Here is a 14,211-nt window from a genome sequence, read left to right on the forward strand (position 1 = left end):
TAATGTATGTGTGCATGTGTAGCCATTCTGGAAGGAGTGTGTGTCTGTTTGCTGTCTGCATGTTTGTGTGTTCATGTGTAACCATACTGAGAAGGAGTTTGTGTGTGTGCTGTGTGTTTGTACATGTTTGTGTCTGTGCATGTTTGTGCGTGTGCATGTTTATGTTTGTGCATGTTTGTGTCTATGCATGTTTGTGTGCGTGCATGTGCATTTTGGAATGTGTGGCACAGCAGTGTATCAAAGTGTAAACAAATGTCTTTTGCAGGGACTCTGCCGCTTGGAGCTCCAGAACCTCCATACTTCTGACATGTCAGCCTTGAGGGCCTGTAGTCTCTGGGCAGCGTCACAGGAGAAGAACCACCAGCAGGCAAAAGTAATAGACAGCAGACAGACGACCGTCAAGAGGCCAAGGATGTGTTGTGCCGTTAACTGCGCTAACAGTAGAAGCCAGAGATAGAAAGTATAAAATAAAAACCTACCATAGCATTCACTCCCTTTAATAAAAACAGAAGAAGCTATGGATGGAAGTCTTTAAAGGGAAAAATTGGAGTCCTAACCTGATTGGACGTAGATTGCTTTAGCAGTTATTGTCTATATCGAGATGTAAATCAGCCATGACCTCAAAGATACTGGCTAGACATTGGGATGACTGAATTCCGAGTGTAGGGCGACGTTATCATCTCCTAGGCCTATTTCTGTTTTTTTCTGAAAATAACATACAAAGTAAATAGAGTATATCTCCACAACTGAAATGGCTGTAATATGTCATTTTGGATATTGTAGAAAGATGACACCGTTGAGATGGTTATAGAAGTGAAATAATAAAGGTAGATGCTACTTGGCTAGAGTGAATAAAGCTAGAACACAGCATAAGTGGAAGATTACACCTCCACCTGAAATACATTTCATGTTTTAGAGTAAATACCACCTAGTGCATTATCAGTTGGTATTCCTATAACTCAATAGAAAGCTAGTGAGCGGAGCTGAGTGGTGGGAATATCCCGCTCCTCGCCCAGGTGGCTGTTCACTCTGCCGCTCCTCCGCTCAAATTTGCGTCAAGTCGCTCTGCTCAATTTCACTCCCCGCTCCACTTAAAAAATCCTCCCACTCCAGTGAAATCGCTCCACGCTCGCTCCAATTTAAGAGAGAGAAATAATCGAATAAGAATTGTCACCTTAAACAGAAAACTTAAATACTACAGAACTAAGAGCAACGGCAATATATTTACTCATAAAACATTTATTTTAAAAGATAGAAAAGTTAAACAACGAACAAGCTTGGAAAGGTCAAATCATTGTCGTGGTGGTAGCGGTATCGGAGCGAAATTGGAGTGGAACAGAGCGGCCGCTCCGGCCTCTAAATTAAAAAGTGCTCCAAATAAATCAATAAGTCCAATGCGAACCAATGCAAAATGACCATATAAACTTGTTGAGACACAAACAGGTTGATACCTTGAGAAGTTTGTACAACTTTGACATTTGACCATAGGCGTCAATTCCGCTGGGAACGAGTACCCACCAGTTTTCGTGAAGATTAATTTTGTACCCACCACTCAATGCTGTAGGCTGCTCCATTCACCTCTATGGGCCTTCCCAACGTTCAGCTGTCAATTATTTTTGTTAATACAAGGCCCTTCTCAATGCCGTGGAATGCTCACGTCCAGCATATTTGACCGCTGTCAAGGGAAGTGGATTTTTTGCCTCTGATTCACGTCTTCCGCATAACTCCGCAAGTAGTCCGGTAATTTATCAACCCCAGCGTATTCGGTTGCTAAGCAACGTCAACGTCTTTGGCAAACTATTTCTCTGCTGATCAACACTATGACTGATAACAAATACATTGTAAAAAGACACACTGTGTGAAGTTATTTTTATAATAGTCTTTGGCTGGGATGCAATGATGAGGCATCAGACAATCAAGCCATTTTAGCCTGAATACATAGGTAAAAAGCACCAAAGCAGGTTGCTAGTACCGTGGACAGTATCAGAGCGAAAACCTGTTGAACTAAATGGATGTGGTAGGCTACACCACGAGATGCATCTGCAGACCACTGCCACATAAATAAAGGTAAGACGCGATATTTATTGCTGAATATTTGCTGGTGCTGTGGCGAGGTCTTTTGTGTTTTTTACAGTCAAATGGTTGACTTGCAATTGATAGTCGGTGGAGTCAGCCTCTTGTTGACACAAAGTGTCTTTCGGTCATTCTTGCTTTGCTTGAATTCTGGAATAATTGTGCATGAGTTTAGGTCAGAATGCCTGATGTAGGCTAGATTGGATGGAATGCGTGTTGTGAATTGAGAACAGCCAGCTCATGATGTGATACAGCATTCAGCTCTGCAACTTATATATTTTTCTTTTTCAATCTTGACGTCTATTGTAGTGCTGTGTGTAGCCACACGTTTGCACCATCTGAACTTAAACACGCAGTTCATTTCCTTTCCTAAACTCCTCTTGTTTATGTTGGTAGCTTAGCCATGTCATGTCACGTTGTCAACATTGGATACATGGAGCAGAACATAGTGGGTCATATGCTTTTTGGAAGCGTTTTCTTCATAAAACTACAGATTTTGTATACATTTTATTTCTTAGTAATTAGCTACATGGGTATGCTGTCTTTCAGAACCTTTCATTACCTACACTAAAGAGAGAGAAAAGAGTGCATCCTCATTGTACCCAGCACTTCTGAAAATGCACTTCCGAATGCGTCACTGTCCTTAGCACATTTCCAACCAAACTAAAGCCCATGCATTTGACTATTGGCTATTGAAAGGTCAGGGCGAATAGAATTGACTGAAACAAAGCCAAACAGTTGCACCTTATGCCCAACAGGTGACAAAGGAGGTGTGTTCTAATTGAATGCAACAGACCTATTTCCTGTTAAACCCTCTCTCAGCTACTAAACATTGATGGGAAACGTCACATGATCACATGAGGCACAGTTATGAAGTACATAACTTTTGTTGCTACATGTATCTTATTTAGTATGGACCTGAAATTGTGTCTGGCCCTCGTAGCCCCTCTGTCTGGCTTTGATGCCCTTTTGAAGATCGTATGCCAATCAGCCACTGGGGCCCTGGGCTCCACAATCGGCTTGGGCTTCCATCCCCCACCCTGCCTCTCTGCCATCTTCTGTAAGACCGTCCCAGCATCGCAATGTCACTGCATGTTCCTGACCTGACTACCTCATTGGTCAACACAACAGGAACATAATCATAGAAACTCCATCAACACGCCGGTCATTTGATAGAAACCCCATCATCACGCCATCAACACGAAGGAAACGTCATCAACACGTCATCAACACAATAGGAACGACATCATCACGCCAGTCAAGTGATAGAAACGTCATCAACATGTCATCAACACGATAGAAACGCCATCAACACGCCAGTCAAGTGATAGAAATGTCAACACCAAGCCAGCAACACTTCCCCTCACTTAAGTCACAGGTCTGTGCTCTGGCCCAGTGTCAGAGTCCCATTGCAGTGGCAAGATGGCCCCAGAACTGCCTTGAGTCCCCATCATCCAATGGCATGAGGACGAAGGATTACATTGAATTGATTGATTCAATTGAAAAGGTTTCTCAGTATTACCTGTACATTTGAGTGACGTCAAGTTACTTTTAGTGACGTCCCAGTCACTAAAATTTTGGGTAACCCCAGCACCCAGCTGGATCCTCTCCCCATCAATGTTCAAAGAGTTCCTACCAAACGCCGCCTTCAACACGACGACCGGAGAATTTATCTCTATTATGTTCAGCCATATGTTGGCTCCAAAGGTTCAGGACTTCTCGTGTTTTAAATCCCATCTCACAAAGGGACCCTTTGTTCTTTGTGAAGACTCAACATAAGTCCGCACAGGCCTGGCTTTTGTCCTCCCAAGGGGTCGGTCCGTGGTCCGCTGCTCTTTGCAATCGACAGACTTCAGCTTGTAAAAGGTGTTCGAAGGCATAGAGTTAATCATCCCTGTTATGCTAACAACACCCAAATCGACATCTCTATTGGATCAATGGACTGTAATTCCTAAGATTGAACCCCGCCTGACTGCGATCAACAGATGGATATCCATAAATGACGAGAGATGAGAATAACCGACCCACAGAACATCACAAACCATTTGAGCCGTTCTGTGTTTTGGGGGCTCTATTGTCTCTCTAAGGTGTTTGGATGCTTTCTTTTGATAAATATCCAAAAAGCTAACGATGACACCTTTCATTCATCTTAGAAACAACACTGTATGGCTAACAGATGTTAGTCCCATTGCATACACAGTGGATACAGTGGACACAGAAGATACTGAGGACACAGTGGACAGAGTAGATACAGTGGATGCAGTGGAATCAGTGGATACATACTTAAAAACACAGTGCAGGCCCCTCCCACCTGAAGGACCTTCTAGTCCCTACTGTCCATCTCTGCCCTCTGACCAGGGGAGCTGGCCTCACCTCAGCTCAGAGTTATCTTCAAGCCTTATCGCTCTTCCATCTGAAGCTGGCTATCCAATTCAACTCCAATCCAAATCTAATACCTGTTTCTTTATTCTCCAATCCCTCAGCTCCTCATTACAGCCAATAAAGTTGATCTCAATCAGCATAAATCAACCTGCTAGCCAGCACTAGCCACTAGAGGTATGCTCCGTGTGTGTGTGTGTGTGTGTGTGTGTGTGTGTCTTTCTGTGTATGTGTGTCTTTCTGTGTATGTGTGTGTGTGTGTCTTTCTGTGTGTGTGTGTATCTTTCTGTGTATGTGTGTCTGTGTGTGTATGTGTATGTGTCTGTGTGTGTGTGTGTGTGTGTGTGTGCATCTTTTTAAGACATACATTTGAAAAGCTGCTATTGTCTGAGGGGAGACAATTAGTGTAATAGGCCTGTGGGTTTGAGAGGAGACGTGGGGGCCAGCCGCAGGCCATCCAGTACCTGTCATGTCTCCTTCCAAATTCCTGCACTACTGAGGCTCGGACACTACAGGGCAGTGTGTCTCTACCACAACTAAATATGGGACATGGGAGAGCTACGGCCTCTATTCCCCTAGAGGCCCAGAGCACAGTGAGGTGAGTCAAGCCTCACCTCACGTTTCCTCATGCTTCCAATTATATTCCTGCTTTTTTCATTGTGTGTTGATGGCCTGGAACTGTAAGCTGTTTTGGTTTGACAGCAAGACAAATGAATGCTGTGTTGTAGCACCAAAGTCGGATTATGGAAACCTGTTAACCAACAGGTTGGTTACACCTTGGTTAACCAAATATGTATGTAATTCTATTTTTCTAACGATGACTTGTCATTACAAAGAAACACACATTATGTGCCTATTATTTGATTATAATTCATCCCTGGGCTAGATATAAAATGTATCCCTATATTATCCTGAAGTGATGAGTATTGTCCACCAGAGGGAAGCATATCCTAACTGGTAGTCACCAAGGCATTGGAGACAAGATCATCCTCCATTCACCTTCACCTCTGAACATCCTCAGCCTTCAACCACGTTTTAGATCCGAAACATCTGCATAAGAAGTGTGCTTTCAGGAGAGATCTACACATAGGTCTTTTGTCATCTATTAGACTGAGTTTACACAGGGCCATTGAGTGAAGCACAGTATGTTGTTTACTATGGAGCACCCCCAATATATGGGATCTATCTTGCCTATCACGCACATGAAGAACCCTGCTGCTCTGTGGTGTTAACATGGAGGACTAGCCTAAGGCTTCCCTTCAGTCCACGGGGTCTCTGTGTGTGGTGGCAGCCGTGAATTACCCACAGTAACTCATGTCCTCGTACCCACAGTGCTTCATGTTCTGGGGACTTACCCACAGTGCTTCATGTTCTGAGCCTTACCCACAATGCTTCATGTTCTGAGACTTACCCACAATGCTTCATGTTCTGAGACTTACCCACAGTGCTTCATGTTCTCTTACCCACAATGCTTCATGTTCTGAGGCTTACCCACAGTGCTTCATGTTCTCTTACCCACAGTGCTTCATGTTGTCTAACCACAGTGCTTCATGTTCTCTTACCCACAATGCTTCATGTTGTCTAACCACAGTGCTTCATGTTCTCTTACCCACAGTGCTTCATGTTGTCTAACCACAGTGCTTCATGTTCTCTTACCCACAATGCTTCATGTTGTCTAACCACAGTGCTTCATGTTCTCTTACCCACAGTGCTTCATGTTCTCTTACCCACAGTGCTTCATGTTCTCTTACCCACAGTGCTTCATGTTCTCTTACCCACAGTGCTTCATGTTCTCTTACCAACAGTGCTTTGTGTTCTGGGTACTTACCCACAATGCTTCATGTTCTGGGGCTTGTCCATGCGGACGGCCAGCTTGATCCGGAGGTCGCCGTCCGGACAGCCTTTGGACACCGTCATCTTGTGGAGCTCGGGCTGTTTGGGGCTGTTGGGGGTCGGGTGGAGCACCACCTAGGGGAAAGAGCCAGGAGAACGCACTGTTCACAGGATGCCCCGATGAGGAACCAGAGGACACATCTCCAATCATGTTGATATGGTTACTCTCTCTGTCATGACCTTTGAACTCAGTGCTCAGTGTATTCCATGCTTGTGAATGTGTATAAAGGGCTGGTTGATTAGTAGAAAACACTTCTCTGTGTGAGCCTATGCTGCAGGAAAACTAATATCATATATTGCTAAATACTAATACTAATACTATGATACTAATATATAATACTAATAATACAATAATACAATAACCCAGAGCCTCTGCTGTCTCCTGCAGAGAGCGAGCACCTCCCACGACGGGGCAGGAGATGACCTGCTACTGGGGGTGGGTACCACGTACCAGTGATCAATGGGATGTCTGTATGCACCGTGTGTGTGTGTTACCCGCCCCAGCACCGTGTGTGTGTGTGTGTTATGTGTGTACTGTGTGTGTGGGTATTACCCGTCCCAGCTCCTTGTCCTCAAGGGCGAGCACCCCGGTGCTCTCTGTAAACAGCTTGATCTTCACGGCCGGGAGAGGCTGGGTGGTGGTGAAGTCCCCCTGGGTGCCCCAGCTAGGAGACACACACACACACACACACGGTTACGCACGCACACACAGACACACACACACACACGATCACGCCGACCATACACAGACACACATGGTAGCGCACGCACACACACACACACAAACACACACACACACACACACACACACACACACACACATGCGTGCGCACACATGTGGTAATGCATGCACACACACACATTAACGCACGCCCACCACACACACACACACACACACACACGGTAACGCCGAACACACACACATACATTAACGCACGCCCACCATACAGATACACACACACACGGTTCTGCACGCACACACACAGACACACACGGTTACACACGCACACACACACACACACGCTTTTTCTCTCTTTTTCTTTCTTTTTCCTCTCTCTCTCTCTCTCTCTGTCTCTCTGTGCATGTGGTAAATGGGAACACTCAGAGAGGAGGAACACCCCACCATAAGTGTGTGTGTGTGTGTGGTGTGTGTGTGTGTGTGTGTGTGGGTGTGTGATTGTGTGTGTGTGTGCGTGTGTGTTTGATTGTGTGTGTGTGTGTGTGTGTGTGTTGTAGGTGTGTGTGTGTGTGTGTGTGTTTGTGCGTGTGTTTGATGGTGAAGAGAGATATACCATCATATGTCGTGTTAGTGTCTACAACTCAAGGGCTGATTCAGAAGTTCTTCTTTTCTATGAAGTTCCACCTCAGACTGAGTTGTTCACTCAAATAAAAGAGTATAATGGAATGCTGTATGCACCCCATTAGTGTGACAATGAACAGCTAATCAACCACGCAATGCCTTCATGTCTCCGCTTCGAGCCAGCAGTGTCACCACATCTCCCCTGTGGGATACATCCCCTATCAGAGTAAAGCATGTCTGGAAGTGGTTGAATCTAATATAATGCTGAAATGAACTGCCCTCATTACGCACACCTTCAGCTTGTTGATAATTAGCCCCGTAGCCAAACTTCAGCTCCAGGCATTGGTGAACAGAGGGGAAGAGAGCGAATACACCCGCACACACACACACACACACACCCAGACACACACACAAACGCACACACGTCCCTGGCTCCAGTCTCATTGGCGCTTGGTGCTCAGCTCAGACAGTGTAACTCTCAAATGATGCGCGTCACTTAGAGAATAGAGACACTGCCCAGACAGAGATGATACCCGCAACAGCTAGCAACACCTGGGCTTGTCTGTCTGTGGGTCAGTCAGTCTGTCCGTCAGTAAGTCTGTCTGTCTGCGGGTCTGTCTGTCTGTGCTCCTTTCAGTGTGCCTGTTTGTTTGTGTATCTGTTTGTCTGTCAGTGAGCCTGTCCCCACATACGTGGGCTTAGAGGCCTCCGCCTGGTCGGTCTGCAGCTTGTGTCCTCCCTCCACCTCCATGGTGCAGTAGACAATCCTGCTGGGGGCCAGCGACCGGAGACCCTGCACCTCCATGATCACCACCTGGGGGGGCAGATGCAGGCCGGGTGAGGGGAGGGCAGACAGGGGCAGAGAGGGCAGAGAGGCAGGCCTCTGAGGGGAGGGGCGCTGTTAGAAGCCTCTTACACTTTTACTGAGCACTAACTCTGATGTGCAGAAGCCAACGCTGCGCTCAAACCTTGATACCTTATAAATACTTTATGTCTACCGTATTTTGTATCAAGGTTTGTATGTCAAGCTGATTGTGCAGGATACATAGTTTAGTACAGTTGTATATTAATGTTGAATGAAGATATATTTAAGCCTCAAAAATACTATTTGAGGGGAATGGGATGTTATAGAAACCCTTGGTCCTCTAAAGGAGGAGAACCCCTTCAGCCCAGAGGGGAGAGAGGCTCCCCAAAGGAGAGGTACTCTCCCAGGGAGGGGAGGGGCACCATTAGTGCTGGCATGAGATGATATAATGGAAGCATTAACAAGTAGGACATACCTTGACTAAACTAAGTGCTTTGGGATTGGTTGAAAATCAATCATGAACGTGAGTCAGTTTATCTGGCACACGAAAACAATAATCCTAATGTCAGGATTATTGTTGGAGGTGTCAGGGTGGTGGGGTCAGGGTGGTGGGGTCAGGGTGGTGGGGTCAGGTTGGTGGGGTCAGGGTGGTGGAAGTGTCAGGGTGGTGGTGTCAGGGTGGTGGGGTCAGGGTGGTGAGGTCAGGGTGGTGGTGGGGTCAGGGTGGTGGTGTCAGGGTGGTGGTGGGGTCAGGGTGGTGGTGGGGTCAGGGTGGTGGTGTCAGGGTGGTGGTGTCAGGGTGGTGTTGGGGTTAGGGTGGTGGTGTCAGGGTGGTGGTGTCAGGGTGGTGGTGTCAGGGTGGTGGTGTCAGGGTGGTGGTGGGGTCAGGGTGGTGGTGTCAGGGTGGTGGTGTCAGGGTGGTGGTGGGGTCAGGGTGGTGGTGTCAGGGTGGTGGTGGGGTCAGGGTGGTGGTGTCAGGGTGGTGGTGTCAGGGTGGTGGTGGGGTCAGGGTGGTGGTGTCAGGGTGGTGGTGGGGTCAGGGTGGTGGTGTCAGGGTGGTGGTGGTGTCAGGGTGGTGGAGGTGTCAGGGTGGTGGTGTCAGGGTGTTGGGGTTAGGTTGGTGGGGTCAGGGTGGTGGTGTCAGTGTGGTGGTGAGGTCAGGGTGGTGGTGGGGTCAGGGTGGTGGTGTCAGGGTAGTGGTGTCAGGGTGGTGGTGGGGTCAGGGTGGTGGTGTCAGGGTGGTGGTGTCAGGGTGGTGGTGTCAGGGTGGTAGGGTCAGGGTGGTGAGGTCAGGGTGGTGAGGTCAGGGTGGTGGTGGTGTCAGGGTGGTGGGGTCAGGGTGGTGGTGTCAGGGTGGTGGGGTCAGGGTGGTGGTGTCAGGGTGGTGGTGTCAGGGTGGTGGTGGGGTCAGGGTGTGGGTGCAGCCCGCTACCCCCTCTACTGACCTCCAGGGTGAAGGACAGCACCACGTCGGACTTAGACAGGATGTTCTCATCCTCCTGGCCCATGTCCATGATGGAGGTGTTGTGGCCCCTCTTCAGCTTCTGTAGCTTGAACTCCCCACCCTTGGAGACAGGCATGCTCTCCAGGTTGGCCATGAGCAGGTTGACCGAGGATCGCAGCTCCTCCACGAACATGGCCTCCATTTCTTTGGACACGAACCGGGGGAACTTGCCGCTCTGAGGTCGAGGTTGTGACACAGAGGGGCAGAAGAAGAATGAGTGGAGAGAGAGAGAGACCCTCTTCTTAAAGATCCCATATCATGCTAGTTTTAGGGTTGATAATTGCATTTTGGGGTACTACTAGAATAGAGTTACATGCCAGTATGTTATTATTATTATTATTATAACTTTATTCAAGACACAGGAAAGTCCACATAGACAGCACAGTATGTAGATTAAAAAAAAACATATATATATATATAAAACAACACAAAACATTTAAGAAGGATGCAAATGAGGCATTATCAATTATAATACAAACACATTTAAAACACATGCAAGCTTCGGGTCCAATGTTTCCAGAAGCAAGATGAGTACCTTGTGTTACTCTGAGAGATATCATTTAGAGACACAATAATCGTGTTCAAAGACCCAGTCAATCTGCCCATGAATCTATACATACAATTTCTCAGAACAGCATTAAAAGTGGGCACATTGTTTGTCACGAACATTTCACTGGAAATTGTGTATAGTGTTAGAAATACCCCTTATTATTCTCACACTGTTCATTTCTACAAAACCAATTTCAAAAACGTTCTGTTTTGTATCATGTCACGTTAAGGTCCCCCTCCCAAGTAGCCGAGTCGGCTGTGATTTGTCAGCACGGCGTTTCTGTTGCGATTGGTGAAACACTTTACGCTGTGTCTGCAAATTCACATCCCCGAGAAGTTGTAAACATTTTGGGTCGCCTGTGGGCACGACGTCTGCACTTCAGATCTGCCCACTGCACAGTCTGACCTCACACTGTTAGTAAAGTTTGACCGCAAACAAGCTGTTAAACGGCACTCCCTGTCCGACAACGTGGGAGAAGCTACAGTGGCCTGTACCGGCCTGTAAGGGCAGGTACTTCCAAAATGATGTTACCATCTACGACAGAATCGAAATGCACCAAATGTCAACTAATGAGGTTCATTGATTGGTTTATAAATGGGGTGGGGTTACTTAGTCTGTAAAACTAAAGGTCATAGCTTAAAATGAAGATAGCCAGTATGATCACAGGTATGACCTAAGACTTGTCTGATGGGTCTTATTTAAGGTCACTTCACATGAAAACTGACATCCAACAATTTAAAGTTGCTGTATGTAGGTTTTAACGGTTATAGTTGGAGGTAATTTGTTAGAAATGCCACAGCCATCCGTCCATTCGGAGTAAGGGAAATCAGTTTGAGGATATCTGTTACAGTTGGCTATGCCTGTCTCTGAAAATGTTGACTTTAGACTGTTGATCTCTCTTCCCTGATTGGTTCAGGGACTCCGTTTTGCCCACCAAACACGAACTGAGAAACGTTGGGAGGGGAGGAGAGCAAGAAGGGAGGGTGGGGGGGGGGGGGGGGTTGTTCTGGCTTTAATCCTAATCTGAACCTTCCCTACGTGCTGTGGGTAGGATTCAGATGAAGGTTAAGGTTAAGGTTAAGAGTTAACGTTAAGTTATCTGAGCAGTATGACTGTGGAGGTGTGCTCCACGTCATTGTTAGGACAGAGGCACCTCGTTTCTCACGCGGGGGACATTAATGACGGTACAGCATGTTTCTTAGACTACATTGGGACTGACTAGTAAATCAGGTCTCATGTAAAACATTGGTTCCTGTCTCCAGCCTGCTACAGCCAGTGGGGCTGACCTACCTGAGGCATAATACTGTATACATTTATACCCAGAAGATCATTGGACTGAAAGCTTTGATAGTCATGTTGGGAATATTGACAATGGACTCATTTGAAATCAGCCTTGACAACTAGCTGAACATTAGACAAGACACAATACAAATAGAGATTTATGTTGCAGATCGGGGAGCTCTATACCCTGGCGATCTGATCGGCCATCTGCAGGCGTCCGTCCAGCTCCCGCCGTATCTGGGCGGCCTGCTCATCAGGGTTGTCCAGCTGCAGAGACACACAGAGACACAGCTGAGTGGACTGACACACACAGAGCATCACAGACACACACACACACACACATAGAGTATCAGACACACATAGCATCACAGACACACAGCTGAGAGGAGGGAGACACATTGAGCACTTACTGTCTCCTGCCAGATACTGTTGGGACGGTTTTCACACAACGTTATATTCAGAGACGGGAGTATGGAAGTATGAATACTTTGTTACTGTACTTGAGTTTATTTTACAGGTATCTGTACTTAATTGATTATATTTTTTTCTGACAGCATTTAACTTTTACTCCCTACATTTAAACACAAATATCTGTACTTTCTACTCCTTAGATTTTTGGAGTAGAGAGTAACAAGTACGGGAATTATCGCTAATTCTTTTATTTCGCATCATCCTACGCCTTCTCACCAACAAGACCAATTTCTGTTCAATTTTTTTTGAAGACAGAATGGTTAAACTTTGAATGATATTAATATGACACAAGATTCAGTAAGCTTTGCAGAGAAACTGCAGGTAGAAATGTCAGAGTTGTAAAAATGTGTTTTCTTTGACAATTTAGAATAAGTAAAGAAGTTATATCAGTACTTCAGTACTACTTTACCAGAGTTACCAAAGTATCTGTACTTCTACTTGGGTAAAGAATGTATGTACTTTCATACTGTGTGTACTTGTACTTTATATTTCTTTACTTTTGCTAACATATTGCAAGTCTAGCTTATGCATACTGTATATAGTACATACGTCACTGAATGATACGATCCCTTATTTCACCCTTGTTTTCTCTACGGTTCTTATAGTTATGGTCATAGATGTTTGTGTTAATGTCCCTCCCTGTGTTCATATTTCCTTGCCTGTTTGTTTGAGTTGATTGGATGATGAGTTTATTTGTGTGCTTGCTTAATGTATGGGTGTGACCCAACTGGTGACCTTGCACAGAGCATCACAGACACAGAGACACACCAACACACAGAGCATCACACACACACACACACACACACACACACACACACACACACACACACACAGAGCCTCACACACACAAATAGAATCACTATACTCAGCAACACACACACACACACACACACAGCACCAGACACACGCACAGAGCATCAGAAACACACAGAGATGAGAGTAGGGAAACACAAGAACACAGGACGCATTTACTCAAATGCATCCTGATGAAGTGATCAGATGAAGGGACCCCGATCCATCCCTCCCTGGCCCCAGCTGAGGAGGCAGCAGAAAGGACCGTACACCCTGAAATCTCTGCTATCTTCTCATGTTTCATCGAAGTGCACAAAATGAGATCAACTCTTTGCTGTTTGCAACAGCAGCTCTTTTGTTGAACTCTTTTCATGTCCCTCCGACCGGCCCAGCTTAGAGAGCACCACATTCTGAACCCTGATCAAAGGGGTCCAGAAGTGAGCTCTTAACACAAGAAGGCGCTGCTTGGCACAGGCGCAGCAGCTGTAGAAACACAGCGCTGGTCCTTGAAAAACACCGCTGCTCTTTGTACGCCATGGAGAAATAATCAACTGAAACTCATCCTCTCTCACCTGTTTCACTCTTGCTTCTGCGCTTGACTACTAATGAATGGTCATGACCCCTTTGGCATGTCCTCTTTCCATGGCAATGTGCCAGCAGTGGCCAATCACAGCCAACAGCCGCCCAGCTCTGTCAATACCCTCTGCTCAAGCATTGAGGGCCTGCCTGGCTCACCCAGACCTTGGATCTGATAGCATGTGGGTCTCATCAGCTACTGCCCCCCAGGCTTGTGGATCGATATGTCCCCACTGATGATTACTACACACAGAAACACCATGCACCGAAACACCAGAGATCCTGTTGTGCTGTCAACGTATTAGCACTAGTATGAGGCATGAGGGATGAGGGTGTGTGTGTGTGTGTGTGTGTGTGTGTGTGTGTGTGTGTGTGTGTGTGTGTGAGAGAAAGCGAAAAGAGAGCGTGAAAGAGAGAGCGAGAAAGAGACAGTGAGATCGAGAGCGAGAGAGAGAGAAAGAGAGAGAGAGAGCATGTGTGTTTGTCTGCGTGAGCCCAGTGATTGGTGAACGTCTTGCCATCTGCAGAGGCACAGTTCTCTTCCTGTTACGACTCTGTTTTAATGACACACAAACATACAGAAACAC

The 14,211-nt window shown here is 46.4% G+C and overlaps 1 protein-coding gene across 1 annotated transcript in view; it reads right to left on the bottom strand.

Moving 5' to 3' along the window:
- LOC307084118 (calcium-dependent secretion activator 1-like) overlaps positions 1-14,211 on the bottom strand; it is a gene marked incomplete at both ends in the record, with an annotated part of 142,057 nt that overhangs the window by 75,803 nt on the left and 52,043 nt on the right. The window contains 5 exons of the mRNA XM_079748340.1: positions 6,281-6,420; positions 6,899-7,010; positions 8,338-8,459; positions 9,896-10,129; positions 11,972-12,052. Of these exons, the coding sequence (XP_079604466.1) occupies positions 6,281-6,420; positions 6,899-7,010; positions 8,338-8,459; positions 9,896-10,129; positions 11,972-12,052 (689 nt within the window). The remainder of the gene's footprint in view (positions 1-6,280; positions 6,421-6,898; positions 7,011-8,337; positions 8,460-9,895; positions 10,130-11,971; positions 12,053-14,211) is intronic.

This window comes from Pollachius pollachius (genome assembly GCF_949987615.1).
Source record: "Pollachius pollachius genome assembly, chromosome: 12".
Classification (NCBI taxonomy): domain Eukaryota; kingdom Metazoa; phylum Chordata; class Actinopteri; order Gadiformes; family Gadidae; genus Pollachius; species Pollachius pollachius.